Source organism: Oncorhynchus mykiss, chromosome 24, assembly GCF_013265735.2.
Source record: "Oncorhynchus mykiss isolate Arlee chromosome 24, USDA_OmykA_1.1, whole genome shotgun sequence".
In the NCBI taxonomy this organism is placed as follows: domain Eukaryota; kingdom Metazoa; phylum Chordata; class Actinopteri; order Salmoniformes; family Salmonidae; genus Oncorhynchus; species Oncorhynchus mykiss.
Window position 1 is genome coordinate 7,296,324 of NC_048588.1, and position 14,251 is coordinate 7,310,574.

General features: G+C 44.2%; 1 protein-coding gene across 1 annotated transcript; it reads left to right on the plus strand.

The window, feature by feature from the left end:
* Positions 1–497: 497 nt before the first annotated feature.
* On the plus strand, positions 498–14,251 carry LOC110503628 (protein phosphatase 1 regulatory subunit 14A). The gene is made up of 4 exons (XM_036961339.1): positions 498–975; positions 11,448–11,528; positions 11,735–11,764; positions 12,807–14,251. The coding sequence occupies exons 1-4, from the start codon at positions 778–780 to the stop codon at positions 12,939–12,941; spliced, it is 444 nt and encodes a 147-aa protein (XP_036817234.1). The 5' UTR covers positions 498–777; the 3' UTR covers positions 12,942–14,251.

Consider the following 14,251-nt stretch of genomic DNA (forward strand, 5'->3'; position numbering starts at 1 on the left):
CGCTAAGGTCCTGTAGGTAAATCCAGAGTGTAGCACTAGGCCCCTCGAAATCCAATCTAGACCATGTTAACAGTTCCACTGCTCCCCCCCCCCCCCCTCCCCCATTATTCCCCTCTGATCAGGGACTGATGATGCAATTAATTGCAATTAATGATCAGGTAGAACAGAAAACCAGCAGGCTCCGGACCTCATAGGGTGTGATTTAAATAGCCCATGCCACTAGGCCTCATTGAGATACATAGAGGATTCATCTTTGTATCTGTGCCATCATTAGCGTCTGTGACAGCATGGGCAGCGCCATTGAGGCATCTCCAATATGAAGTAGTTCATTTTCTTCTTTCTTTAATTGGCTGATCACCTTCATCAGCCAATGAAGTTGGAAGTCCGACCCAGTTGACTACATTACAACGGTGAAAGCCCTCAATGTTGCTGCCCATGGTAAAAGGCCTTGAACTTTTCGACTTTCCTATTTGTAGGCTAAATAAATATAAATAGTGGTGAGTCATTGTAATTTCCCCAGAATACTCCGTCACTCACATTCTGGCGAATTCTTGTCACACAATTCAGAAAGTGTAGAACTTCTTTAGAGCTAATCTCAATCAAATAAACAGTCATCACATTGCTCTCGGCGCACAACAGTTACCCGGGTCTGTAAGGTGTGGCGCTAGGACCCATAGCCGATTTCTTCACCAGTGCGCTACTATTGCCAACGATCGTGCACTTCTTTAATAACTCCCTTGGTTCATAGTCTGCACGTGTCTGTCATCCAAAGTGGATATGGCTGCGAACCGGGTCGGGAGGAGATGTAACAACAAGGTCCATTCCCCGAGTAGGGGTCCAGGTAGGGACCCGGGGCTTAGCTTGCAGAAGAGGCAAGCACGGGTCACGGTAAAGTACAACAGAAAGGAGCTCCAAAGACGCTTGGATGTGGAGAAGTGGATTGACTGTAGTCTGGACGAGCTCTATGTGGGCAGGGTGAGTCCCATCTATTTGAAATTAAACGGATTTCTATTGATAGGCTACGCATACAGTCACATACCTAGACAATGGGAAACATTTATTTGACTTATTGTAAGAATACAAAAAGGGTTTTACGCAATAACAAGTATTCAGTTTAGCATCAGTGTCCACTGCATGAAATAAAGCGACTTTGGTACGGGTACGCAATCCACTGTAGCGCTGCACATCACTCTTCAGTTGGACTTAAATCACTATAATGAATATATCGGGTTTTGGCGTATTTGGGTACAGCGGTTACGCAGCGATTGCGTATTTTCAGTCTCCTCAAGATATGTAAGTAAAACTATTCACAAAATGTGTCTGGAGTCGGTTTTTCAGAGATTGTACTGCCTAGTGTCCCTTGCGTTCTGGGATGTGGCTACGACGTTAATCCATTTTACGTGGGGGGTTGCCTGCCTTGTCTCCCTGCGCCTTGTCTGCTTGACATTCGATGAATCAAGGATGTGTAGATAGATGCCTTCTAGGCATAGTGCCGAATGACTGTCGAGTTAAAACACTGCCTGCCATAATGGTAAATTCGTGGTCTCATCGAATCAGATGAATAGTATTGTGCATGTGTTTTCTTATCAGACACTATTAACTGGGCACTTGTCCGTTTAGCTAATACCTCAAGCAAACATGTCTGAGTCACCAGAAGAAGATGGGATTAGAATAAACGACAAAGCCATTAGCAAGGCCATGGAGCACATGCACAGGACAACAAGGTTAACCATGTCCAGCTTTGTTTTCAGTTTACACCCTTTTTAGCCCATGTCAATTTCCTTCTCTGTATTCATTAAGGAACTGTGGGTATTGTCTGATGAATTTTATTAGCTGAACGAAATATTATCACACTTCATAGCCCTAAAAATAGACTCGGACATCCAATGCAAAATACACAAGTAGATATGGTAGATTCCCTTCATGTTGTTCTCTTCCTGTTGTATGTGAGGGTTGTATGTAAGGGGATGGATGGTCATTGGAGGACATTATACTCCCGATGAGGGGGGAAGGCTGTCTCGCTGCCAGGGGTGACATGGGAAAGATCAGAGGTCCAATTGAAAGTGCTCCCAGAAATATAACAGGTCTGTGGCAGGCTGGCCAGGTCGCTTAGTCTTTGCTGCTTTACATGGACAGCCTTGAGGGTTTATGGGCTTCTGGCTGACAAAACAGGAGTACCCTGGGGGACCTGGTGTGGTGTGTGGCATCATAAACGAGGGCAGGGGCACCAGAGGATGTTGGTGGGCCATGGCACTGCATGGTGGTGGCTGTGCGAGTAGGCGGGGTTGGAGATGATGGTTGATGTAAGGATGGGGTCGGTGCTATGGTGCAGATGTTAAGGGTTATTCCATACCAATAATCTCTCCATCGGACACAACCATCTCCTGCTCAGAAGGTATTTAACTAGAATGCTATAGAAACTGGACGCCCTGTGTTGACCTATTTGAGTCTAAAGCCTTCTGGGTGGGTCTCTTTTTATTTCTGCAGAGCAATTAGCAGTCTGTTGTTCAGCATCTATTTTCTACATCCAATTCATAACACAGTAATAAAACATGGTAGTAAAAACTCAAAGTGTCTACTGCAAAGGCCACCACCTGACAGATGCTACCCAATGGCAGGAGATAAAGCAATTCTCTCACAGGGGGATGTCTCTGTAGTGACCATTATACAACCACAATGACAGTAAAAACTGCATCAGTGAGCCATCATATACGTATATATATATATATATATATATATTATAGTGTCTCTCCACATACTTAAAGAATAGAGAACATAGAAATATTGCATTTGATCATGACAGTTTGATGTTCTGTACCATTCTGTTTCTCGTGGATGGATACAGTAAACACACTCAATGTCTTGCTTTCTCATAAACACACACATGGCCACAGCTTTATATCTATGTTAATTAGTTAATTGCTTTACTGATAGTGGAGCAAGCATGTGTAATTACGGTGTAATCAGATCTCCCCCATACTCATTTCCTGCTACACCAAAGCCCACCCTGGCTGGCCCTGCAACGTGAAAACCCCCTGACCAGGCCTGAACGGACGCTAACTATCCCAGTTATTGATTGATGACATCTTTGTTTTCTGGGATGATTCTTATGAATGGGGGGATGGTGGTTTAGGGGAAGTGAAGGTCCCATATGTCACCAAAGAGCACAAAGAGAAACCCCCCCCCCCCCCCCCCCCCCCCCCCCCCCCCCCCATCACTGAGCCTGTTGTTGAAGCATTGAATGTTGCGCATCGCTTGGCCCATTATCAAGGGCCATTAGTCTTGTATCAACGCTCAATCGGAGGCCCAGATTAAGACCCCCGCAGTGTTCTGCTATCTGCGTGATTGTCTCCCAGGCTCGGAGTCTTTTCACTTTTTAATCCCGTCCCACTACTACACCCAGTCATTATTACCGTTCTATTGAGTCGTCACGGCCCACTAAACCACACAGATGTGACAGCCAGTTGTTATGCAATTTACCACTGCAAACTGGGAGAGAAAAACATCAGAGAACTAAGGATTTTAGAGTGCAATTGTTTATTTTTGTAGCAAAAATCAATATCTAATGGATGTGAAATATCTATGGCAAATGATCTATAACAGCTGGTTCCCCGACGAATGCAATTTGTCGACGACGTGGAAATGAATTTCATAAGACTCAAATAACATGACATAATTGCGTTTATCTTGAACCAAAGCACCTGCCCGCAATTTAGTTGACGAATGAATAACCTAATGGGAATGCGTTTAATTTGCATGCATATGTAGATGAGATAAACAGCCATCAATCAACTGATGACCAGCCCCATTTCCTGGTGTAGAGAGAACCTCTATTGGAAATCTCGCTGTGCCCGATCATATCGCAATCATTTGATATGAAGTCAATAACCACACAATCAATAACCACGATTTCACTGACAGCACTAAACCCATATTTTTCTCTTACATTCTTGACAATGAGACATTTTGGTAGTGTGCTAATAATGTTGTAATTAATAGTAGATAACGTGTCAAACTCATTCCACAGAGGCCCGGGTGCCTGCCGGGTTTTCGCTCCTCCCTTGTACTTGATTGGTGAATTTAAGGTCACTAATTAGTAAGGAACTCCTGTCACCGAGTTGTCTAGGTCTTAATTGAAAGGAAAAAAAACAAAAACGACTCCCCTGTTCCGGATTGATATGATGTTTATGTGCTGTAGCACCGAGTAACTGTGGGGATGCATCGGGTGAAAACTAGTCACGATGTTTTGAATAGTAATGACTTGTTAGAAAGTGACAGCAGGGGATGGCCGTCTGCCCTGATAAAAAAGAGAGAGAGAGAGAGAGAGAGAGAGAGGAGAGATGTGTACTAGAATGTCATACAGGCAATAAAGAGGATGGGAATGTTAGAGAGTGGGAGAGAAGTGAGTGGGACAGACGAGCGATTTGACGGAGCACGACTCTGGAAATGTACATGTTAATGAAGGATATCAGGAGTAGATAGAGACTGTAGTGTTTCTGCGTTTAGAAGTTTGCCTGTTGCGGGATATGCAATGGAAGGGGGGGGGGGGGGGACCAGGAAGGGGGGGTGAAACCAGATAAGCGTCTGTCAGTACTGCTCTGAAGTAAACCCAACAGCTGAGGGTTATAACACAATGTACACAAACTGACCCTCGTGCTCATTATCGGTGAAGTGTACTGTCTTGAGGCTGAATGGTTCATGTATGTATTGATTGGTTTCAGTTATTTTTATTGTTTAAGTCCTTCCACCTCAATGGGTTATGGCAATTTTGTAAACGTGTACATTTAAAGTGTGGTCGCTTCACTTGTAAATGCGTTTACTTGCCGTCAGTCTTCAGATAAACCTGACATGGTATTTTGACCCAGATTTATTTTGCACCAGTGTGGGACAGGCCACTTACTGTATCAGGGTGTTGGCTATGGAAAACATTACACAGAAATGAACACAGGTGCACAGCTGGACACAGGGACCAGTGGACTACATTACCACCCAGAGTACCCAAGCAAACAAAAAAAACATTACCCTCAACCCACTGGCCTGGAAGTGATGTGGACTAAATTTCTGCCTTGGAGCCCTCTACTGATGCTGAACTGGGTGGAATGTCTCTCTCTCTCTCTCTCTCTCTCTCTCTCTCTTTCTCTTTGTGTGTGTCTCTCTCTCTGTCTCTCTCTCTGTGTGTGTGTCTGTTAAAACACACTGCAGGCTAAACTAGAACTGATGAAAGGGAGTTTGTTAAAAGTATCATTGCTAGAAATACTGGGGTGTGCTATATCATCTGATCATCACGAATGTAGGCTACATGAATCAGCTAGCTACTTTGCTTGTTTTGACAGCATAGCCTAGCTAACTAAATTCAGCAAAAAAAGAAACGTCCCTTTTTCAGGACCCTGTCTTTCAAAGAATATTCGTAAAAATCCGAATAACTTGACAGATCTTCATTGTAAAGGGGTTAAACACTGTTTCCATGCTTGTTCAATGAACCATAAACAACTAATGAACATGCACCTGTGGAAAGGTCGTTAAGACACTAGCAGCTTACAGACGGTAGGTAATTAACATCACAGTTATGAAAACTTAGGACACTAAAGGGGCTGCAGGGTAGCCTAGTGGTTATAGCGTTGGACTAGTAACTGAAATGTTGCCAGATCGAATCCCTGAGCTGACAAGGTACAAATCTGTTGTTCTGCCCCTGAACAAGGCACTGTTCCTAGACCGATATTGAAAATAAGAATGTCTTCTTAACTGACTTGCCTAAATAAATAAAGGTTAAAAAAATACTTTTTAAAATAGGCCTATCTACTGACTCTGAAAAACACCAAAAGAAAGATGCCCAGGGTCCCTGCTCATCTGCGTGAACGTGCCTTAGGCATGCTGCAAGGAGGCATGAGGACTGCAGATGTGGCCAGGGCAATAAATTGCAATGTCCGTACTGTGAGACACCTAAGACAGCGCCACAGGGAGACAGGACGGACAGCTGATCGTCCTCACAGTGGGAGACCACGTGTAAAAACCTCTGCACAGGATCGGTACATCCAAACATCACACCTGCTGGACAGGTACAGGATGGCAACAACTGCCCGAGTTACACCAGGAACGCACAATCCCTCCATCAGACTGTCCGCAATAGGCTGAGAGAGGCTGGACTGAGGGCTTGTAGGCCTGTTGTAAGGCAGGTCCTCAACCTACTACTGGCGGTATTCATTTCAAACTCATGTATGCAGGAAGAGAGGGCAGGGAGGGGACTCTAGATTCACACATTTATGAGAAATGATCTACTTTGATGGGCACTTCGTTGCATTTAAAGTTACAAAAGAAAATAGACTAAAAAGGGCATTATTTTCGTAGGAGGGCTCTGTCTGTACACCTGCCTGCTCATCTTTACTATTAGCCTCCTGCACAAGTAAGATAGGACTCAAGAAAAGACAAGTATAGGACACATTAGCCCACCTGACATCACACATCCCCTCACGGAAAATTTGAATGCGACCTAAGGATAATGTGCAACCCAGACTTGGGACAATGAAAGCAGTCGAATCCCAATAAAAGCACTGCATCAGTGACTAACTCATCCCGACAGGCCTGACACATCATGTTGGTCCCACATGGAGGCTGTGTTTACTCAACACTTCCAGGAATGTGATTTTTTGAGCCTCTCATTAACCCCAGCATTACTAGTACTCGTTCTAGCGGTTGACAGCTAGGATGAGATGAGAGGGGCGGAAAATGAGCTATGCGTTTGCTTAATTGGTGAATATACAGCATGTATAATTGAGCATTACAATAATTATTTTGGATGTTATGGTACGAATGAAGATGTTTTTACAGAATAGATCTGCTGATGCCCACAATGTGTCGTTTTACTACATGTATATTACAATGCCATGTATTACACACGTTGTTGTGTCTGTGTGGTACGTGTATGAGACTGTTTGTGGACTTGGCACGTGGCTGTGTTTCTCTGTGTCTGTGTGTGTGTGTGTGTGTGTGTGTGTGGGCAATATGAGACAGTATTTCATTGGCATTTGAAGTTGAAAGAAAGGTTAGGGATGCCTGGGCAGGAAGGGGCTGCTTGGATCTTTCCTGGACGGACCTTTACACTACCGGCATCAGAATCTCTAAGTCGTCCGCCCCCACGACACCCACAGACAGACCCCAATGGGGCAGGTTAACCTTACTGCTGAGCATTCAGGTCAGACTGAACTCTCTATGGCCTGTTGTGTGAGTGTCACTAGTCAACACGTCACACTCCACACCCATGCCGTCTTTGTTGTGTACGGCGGTTGGTGTTTGGATTAGGTTCTGAAGACAGCCTTCCATCTAGTCTACAGTGATATTTGCAGTCGTCTTCATCAATTTCCATATTTTGTTATTCAAAGAATCTCTGCCTTTTCCAAAAAAGGGCAATAAAAACCGATCGGGGTTCATTTTTGGCTCAGTATGTTGATAGCAGCACATCATGAATAATGCCCTTTGAATGTGCTGTTTGTGCCAATGAGCAGACTTGCCCCAAGGGAAAAATAAATAAGATGGAATCTCACCATGCGACTCTTGGTCAGTGTTTGGCTAGAAATCACTTTGGAATGCTGTTCAGCATGAGATACGTAGTTTAGATAAGGAGTGTGTTGGTGACGACAGCATTTTATACTGAACAAAAATACAAACAACATGTAAAGTGTTGGTCCCATGTTTCATGAACTTAAATGAAAGATCCCAGAAATGTTCTACACACACAACAAGCTTATTTTTCTAAAATGTTGTGCACAATTCTGTTTACATCCCTGTTAGTGAGCATTTCTAATTCGCCAAAATAATCCATCCACCTGACAGATGTGGCATATCCAGAAGCTGATTAAACAGCATGATCATTACAAAGGTGCACCTTGTGCTGGGGACAATAAAGGCCTCTCTAAATTGTGCAGTTTTTCACACAACACAATTGGCATGCTGACTGCAGTAAGGTCCACCAGAGCTGTTGCCAGAGAATTTAACGTATATTTCTCTACCATAAGCCGCCTCCAACGTCGTTTTAGAGAATTTGGCAGTACGTCCATAATCCAGTACGTCCAACCACAGACCACATGTTTCCACGCTAGCCCAGGACCTCGACATCCAGCTTCACCTGCAGGATTTTCTGAGTCCAGCCACCCAGACAGCTTATGTAACTGTGCGTTTACACAACCAAAGAATTTCGGCAGAAACTGTCAGAAACCGTCTCAGGAAAGATCATCTGCAAGCTCCTCGTCCTCACCAGGATCTTGACCTGATTGCAGTTCCGCGTCGTAATCAACTTCAGTTGGCAAATGCTCACCTTCGATGGCACGCTGGAGAAGTGTGCTCTTCACGGAGGAATCACGGTTTCAACTGTACCGGGCAGATGGCTTGTATGGCGTTGTGTGGGGGCGAGAGGTTTGCTGATGTCAACGTTGGGAACAGAGTGCCCCATGGTGGCGGTGGGGTTATGGTCTGGGCAGGCATAAGTTACGGACAATGAACACAACTGCATTTTATCAATGGCAATTTGAATGCACAGAGATACCGTGACTAGATCCTGAGGCCCATTGTCGTGGCATTCATCCGCTGCCATCACCTCATGTTTCAGCAAGATAAATCAAATCAAATGTATTTGTCACATACACATGGTTAGCAGATGTTAATGCGAGTGTAGCGAAATGCTTGTGCTTCTAGTTCCGACAATGCAGTAATAACCAACGAGTAATCTAACTAACAATTCCAAAACTACTACCTTATACACACAAGTGTAAAGGGATAAAGAATATGTACATAAAGATATATGAATGAGTGATGGTACAGAGCGGCATAGGCAAGATGCAGTAGATGGTATCGAGTACAGTATATACATATGAGATGAGTATGTAAACAAAGTGGCATAGTTTAAAGTGGCTAGTGATACATGTATTACATAAAGATGCAGTAGATGATAGAGTACAGTATATACGTATACATATGAGATGAATAATGTAGGGTATGTAAACATTATATTAAGTAGCATTGTTTAAAGTGGCTAGTGATATTTTACATCAATTCCCATCAATTCCCATTATTAAAGTGGCTGGAGTTGAGTCAGTGTGTTGGCAGCAGCCACTCAATGTTAGTGGTGGCTGTTTAACTGTCTGATGGCCTTGAGATAGAAGCTGTTTTTCAGTCTCTCGGTCCCAGCTTTGATGCACCTGTACTGACCTCGCCTTCTGGATGATAGCGGGGTGAGCAGGCAGTGGCTCGGGTGGTTGTTGTCCTTGATGATCTTTATGGCCTTCCTGTGACATCGGGTGGTGTAGGTGTCCTGAAGGGCAGGTAGTTTGCCCCCGGTGATACGTTGTGCAGACCTCACTACCCTCTGGAGAGCCTTACGGTTGTGGGCGGAGCAGTTGCCATACCAGGCGGTGATACAGCCCGACAGGATGCTCTCGATTGTGCATCTGTAGAAGTTTGTGAGTGCTTTTGGTGACAAGCCAAATTTCTTCAGCCTCCAGAGGTTGAAGAGGCGCTGCTGCGCCTTCTTCACGATGCTGTCTGTGTGGGTGGACCAATTCAGTTTGTCTGTGATGTGTACACCGAGGAACTTAAAACTTACTACCCTCTCCACTACTGTCCCATCGATGTGGATAGGGGGGTGTTCCCTCTGCTGTTTCCTGAAGTCCACAATCATCTCCTTAGTTTTGTTGACGTTGAGTGTGAGGTTATTTTCCTGACACCACACTCCGAGGGCCCTCACCTCCTCGCTGTAGGCCGTCTCGTCATTGTTGGTAATCAAGCCTACCACTGTTGTGTCGTCCGCAAACTTGATGATTGAGTTGGAGGCGTGCATGGCCACGCAGTCGTGGGTGAACAGGGAGTACAGGAGAGGGCTCAGAACGCACCCTTGTGGGGCCCCAGTGTTGAGGATCAGCGGGGTGGAGATGTTGTTACCTACCCTCACCACCTGGGGGCGGCCCGTCAGGAAGTCCAGTACCCAGTTGCACAGGGCGGAGTCGAGACCCAGGGTCTCGAGCTTGATGACGAATTTGGAGGGTACTATGTATGGTGTTAAATGCTGAGCTGTAGTCGATGAACAGCATTCTCACATAGGTATTCCTCTTGTCCAGATGGGTTAGGGCAGTGTGCAGTGTGGTTGAGATTGCATCGTCTGTGGACCTATTTGGGCGGTAAGCAAATTGGAGTGGGTCTAGGGTGTCAGGTAGGGTGGAGGTGATATGGTCCTTGACTAGTCTCTCAAAGCACTTCATGATGACTGAAGTCGTTTAGCTCAGTTACAGCACGGCCCCATGTTGCAAGGATCTGTACACAATTCCTGGAAGCTGAAAATGTCTCAGTTCTTCCACACCAGATACTGACTGGTTTTCTGATCCACCTTTTTTACTTTTAAAGGTAACTTTTACCAACAGGTGCATATCTGTATTCCCAGTCATGTGAAATACATAGATTAGGGCCAAATGAATTGATTTTCAATCTACTGATTTCCTTTATATGAACTGTAAACTCAGTAAAGTCTTTGAAATTGTTGCATTTTGCGGTTTTTATATTTTTGTTCAGTGTAGTTAATGATCTGCGAAAATGTCCCAAATGAAGTAAGTGCATAGACTGTTATACAAATAGTCTCTGCTTTCCTCTGAGGCTTTTAGGGGGGGGGGGGGGGCTGAATGCACTGTTTGAGTGTGACCGATTTAGGAGGCCGTGAGAAAGCTTAATGGATTCTATCTGTGATGGAGAATGTCTGGCCTTGATGGTGGTGGCTTCCGTCCTTACAGCATACCTAGACTAGTAGTAGCCAGGGTGGGGGTTCGTTCTCTCTCTCTCTTCTCCCTCCCCCACTCTCTCTGTCTCTTCTATCTCTCCCTTGCTCTCTTCTCCTCAAAGGCATATCCTCACATGCAGTGTTCCTTCTGAAACTAAATCCTACAATTTATGGAGGCACTTTGATGGCCGACTCCAACAGCGACGCAGCCATCTAAATAATATATATTTTCTTCCCAAATCATCTTTAGCCCTTAACTGCCAGCCCACACATCAAGCATTCTGCCTCATGCATATGATGACTCAACAGCCGACATGGACGGACACACACACACACACTGCAGTGCTTCAGGGTCTGTGACTATCTCTGGGTGTTGCGCTCTAAAAACACGCGCAGCTTTTCCTCTGTGTCTGTAAGACCCACGCAACTCAGAACTCAAGGCAAGACCTGTATTTTTGTCCTTTTAGTGAGTGACCTATATATTATATGCTTGTATCTGAGCCTGTCCCTTACATATAATGGGGTATGTGATAGCTGTATGTTAGTATACTGCCCCTGGGCAGAGTTTCGTGGAGGATGCCCTGGGCAGAGTTTCATGGAGGATGCCCTGGGCAGAGTCCTAACATACAGCTACAGGATGTAGTGGTGGATGGGTGGACAGTTTGACTGACCCTCTGTCACCTTGTGTCCCCAGGAGGAGGAGATGCCGGAGGAGGTGAACATCGACGAGCTGTTAGACCTGAAGAGTGACGAGGAGAGAACTCACAGGCTCCAGGTGAACTGTACTACCCACTAGCGAAATCATCTGAAGACATTATCATTTGATCAACCTAAAAACTGTGTGAACAAGTTGTACTGTTTTTTGATTGTGGGACTTGCAGTAATAGCTGTAGATTTTGTTGCTATTGAAAATATATTGTTTCAGCAGCAGGTTGGCCAGTAAAACTAAAATCATTATTTGGTCTGGGGATTTTTTTCCAGGAAATGTTTCACACCTGCAATAACACAGAGGTAAGTGAGGAAGTCTATAAATAATAGTAATATCAAAACAATATGTTTAAGATTGTTTTGGGTAGTATTTTATGCCATGAATGTTCCCGAGACTGAGTATATAGACTGCTGTCACGGCAAAGAGACCAATCAGAGAACAGGGTTACAATGTCATTGTAATGGACCAATCAGAGAACAGGTTTATGATGATGTCATTATTAAGGCATCAACATTTCAAGAAATTCCCTGGTTTTCCAGAAGTCCTGGTTGGAGGATTCTGGATTTTTCCTGCTTATTCCCTCCTGATTTCGGGAATCCTCCAAACTGGGATTTCGGGGAAAACCAGGGAATTTATTGAAAGTTCCCGGAACTTTGTGACACTGGTCCCTTAAAATGTTTACAAATTCATAACCTGCTATCTGATTAGTCAATGTGATGGGACCAATCAAGAGAACAGGGTTATGACTATGTCATTATTAAGGTTGCAAAATGACTAATCAGATGGCAGGTTATGACAATGTTATGATGAAGGGACCAGTCAGAGAACAGGGTTATAATGATGTCATTATAAAAGGACAAAATCACCACTGATCAAGTCTGGGTTGGGTCCCACCCAAGTCATGAAAGTGTGACTTGAGCCAAGTCCAAGTCCTAAACTCCAGTACTACAACGCCGCCTTCCTCCCTCTCTCTCTGTCACCTCCTTGCTCTGTCTTTCAGGCAAATAAGTAACTAATGATAACTCCGATATAGTAGCCGACAATGCTAGTCTTGTCCCTCTTTCACACTGTCCCTGTATCCTTTGTGATCAGCATTACTTAGCCTGTCCATTATGGGTTGACAGACTATGTTGACCCCCCCCCCCCCCCCCCCCACACACACACACACATATATTGGTATCATACACACAAAATGAATGAAGTGCTATCTCTGAAACATGTTCCCTTGTTGTTTCGCTGTGAATTGCTCAACATTACCAACGCTGTGTATCACAGCCTCTCACTGTATCCGTTCTGAGCACGTTTCATGTGATGACCGATTGCCCTTCTTCCCTGCTCACGCAGGTTTTCATCAAGGAGCTGGTGTTGAAACTCCACGGTCTGCAGAAACAGGAGGACCTCCACAACGATGGCATCGAACAACCCCAGCTACACATCTTCCCCAACCGGCAAGATTCTGCAGACCGAGAGGTGATCTGAAGGCCCTGTTATGTTACCCTTCAAACCCAGCACCCCATTCCCCAGCCCGATGTCATGGACCTCACCTGAAAAACATGCATAACGTTGAGTCTTGCGGGTCTATACACTTTGCGCTACACACTGTCAAATACACAGATCTGACCACTTATCAGAAACATTGCAGACACCTTATCTTCTGTCCTCACACACACACACACACACACACTACAATGCACAGGCAGTCCCTGCAACATTTGGACCTCTCCAATGTCATATGAATTATGTTTTATTTTTGTCAACTTATAAAGTGTCCGTATTGTGTGAAACAGGCTGCTTCTCTGTTGGGTCGCTACTGCTACTTGTGTTCTGTGTTTCCTCAAATTGTTCTCCTGTTCTCTCTTATTTTCCAGTACATTGCATAATGCTTTTATTGGAAAGCCCATGAAGGTGTAAAACTGTTGGTCTGTGTCTTATGTTGTGAGATGCACCTCTAATTCTGTTTAACTCATAAACCATAGGCAGAGTCCAGTAACATACTGTAGGTACCAGTGTCAGTCTGAAGGTAAGAAAGACCACTAGGCTTTCATATATCCCAATGGGTTAGTTGATTGTACCTAGCTAGAAGCAGGCCTACCATATTTTCAAACTGTATCCAGCAACATGAGACAATAGTGGTCAAGTGGAAGAAAAAATCTCTCTCTCTCTCTCTCTCTCTTGTGATATTCCCAATGAGTTTAATGACCATATACATAAAGCTACAAAGGATATTTTTCATGAAGACCAAGCAGTATTGCTTGGCAGGTTGTCAACTGTCACTCACAAAGTGCGTTTAGGCTAGCTATTAAGGAAAATGTACGATAACATTTAAAGCTGTCAGCAATACCAGGTCCTTTATTTCTTACCCAAGTGTTTGTATGTCTATAGATGGAATGCTGAGGATTTTTCAGTCAGCTAAAGGATAGTACCCCAACTGCTTCACTGTTGCCCATCAGGTACACAATGTTTCGTTTTGCATCATTTTCAACACGGTTTGTAAATGTGTAGTTCTCTGGCTGGTTGTAATTGCTTGTATATTTGGTTTGAATAGATTTTAAATTTAGCTTTTCCAAGAGTAACTTTAAATCTTTAGGATTCATACAGTATAGCGTTTTCTAGATTAGAGGCTGTATTTACGTATTACCGCAAGGTAGTGTTGGCCAATGTGTTTATTTATTGAATTGTTTTATTTTTTAGATGTGATTTATGGATAAACAGCGCCCTCTCCTGGCTAAATGTACTGAGCAGTAATTTACAACAACATTACATTTGACCATGACAGTCTACTCTGCACA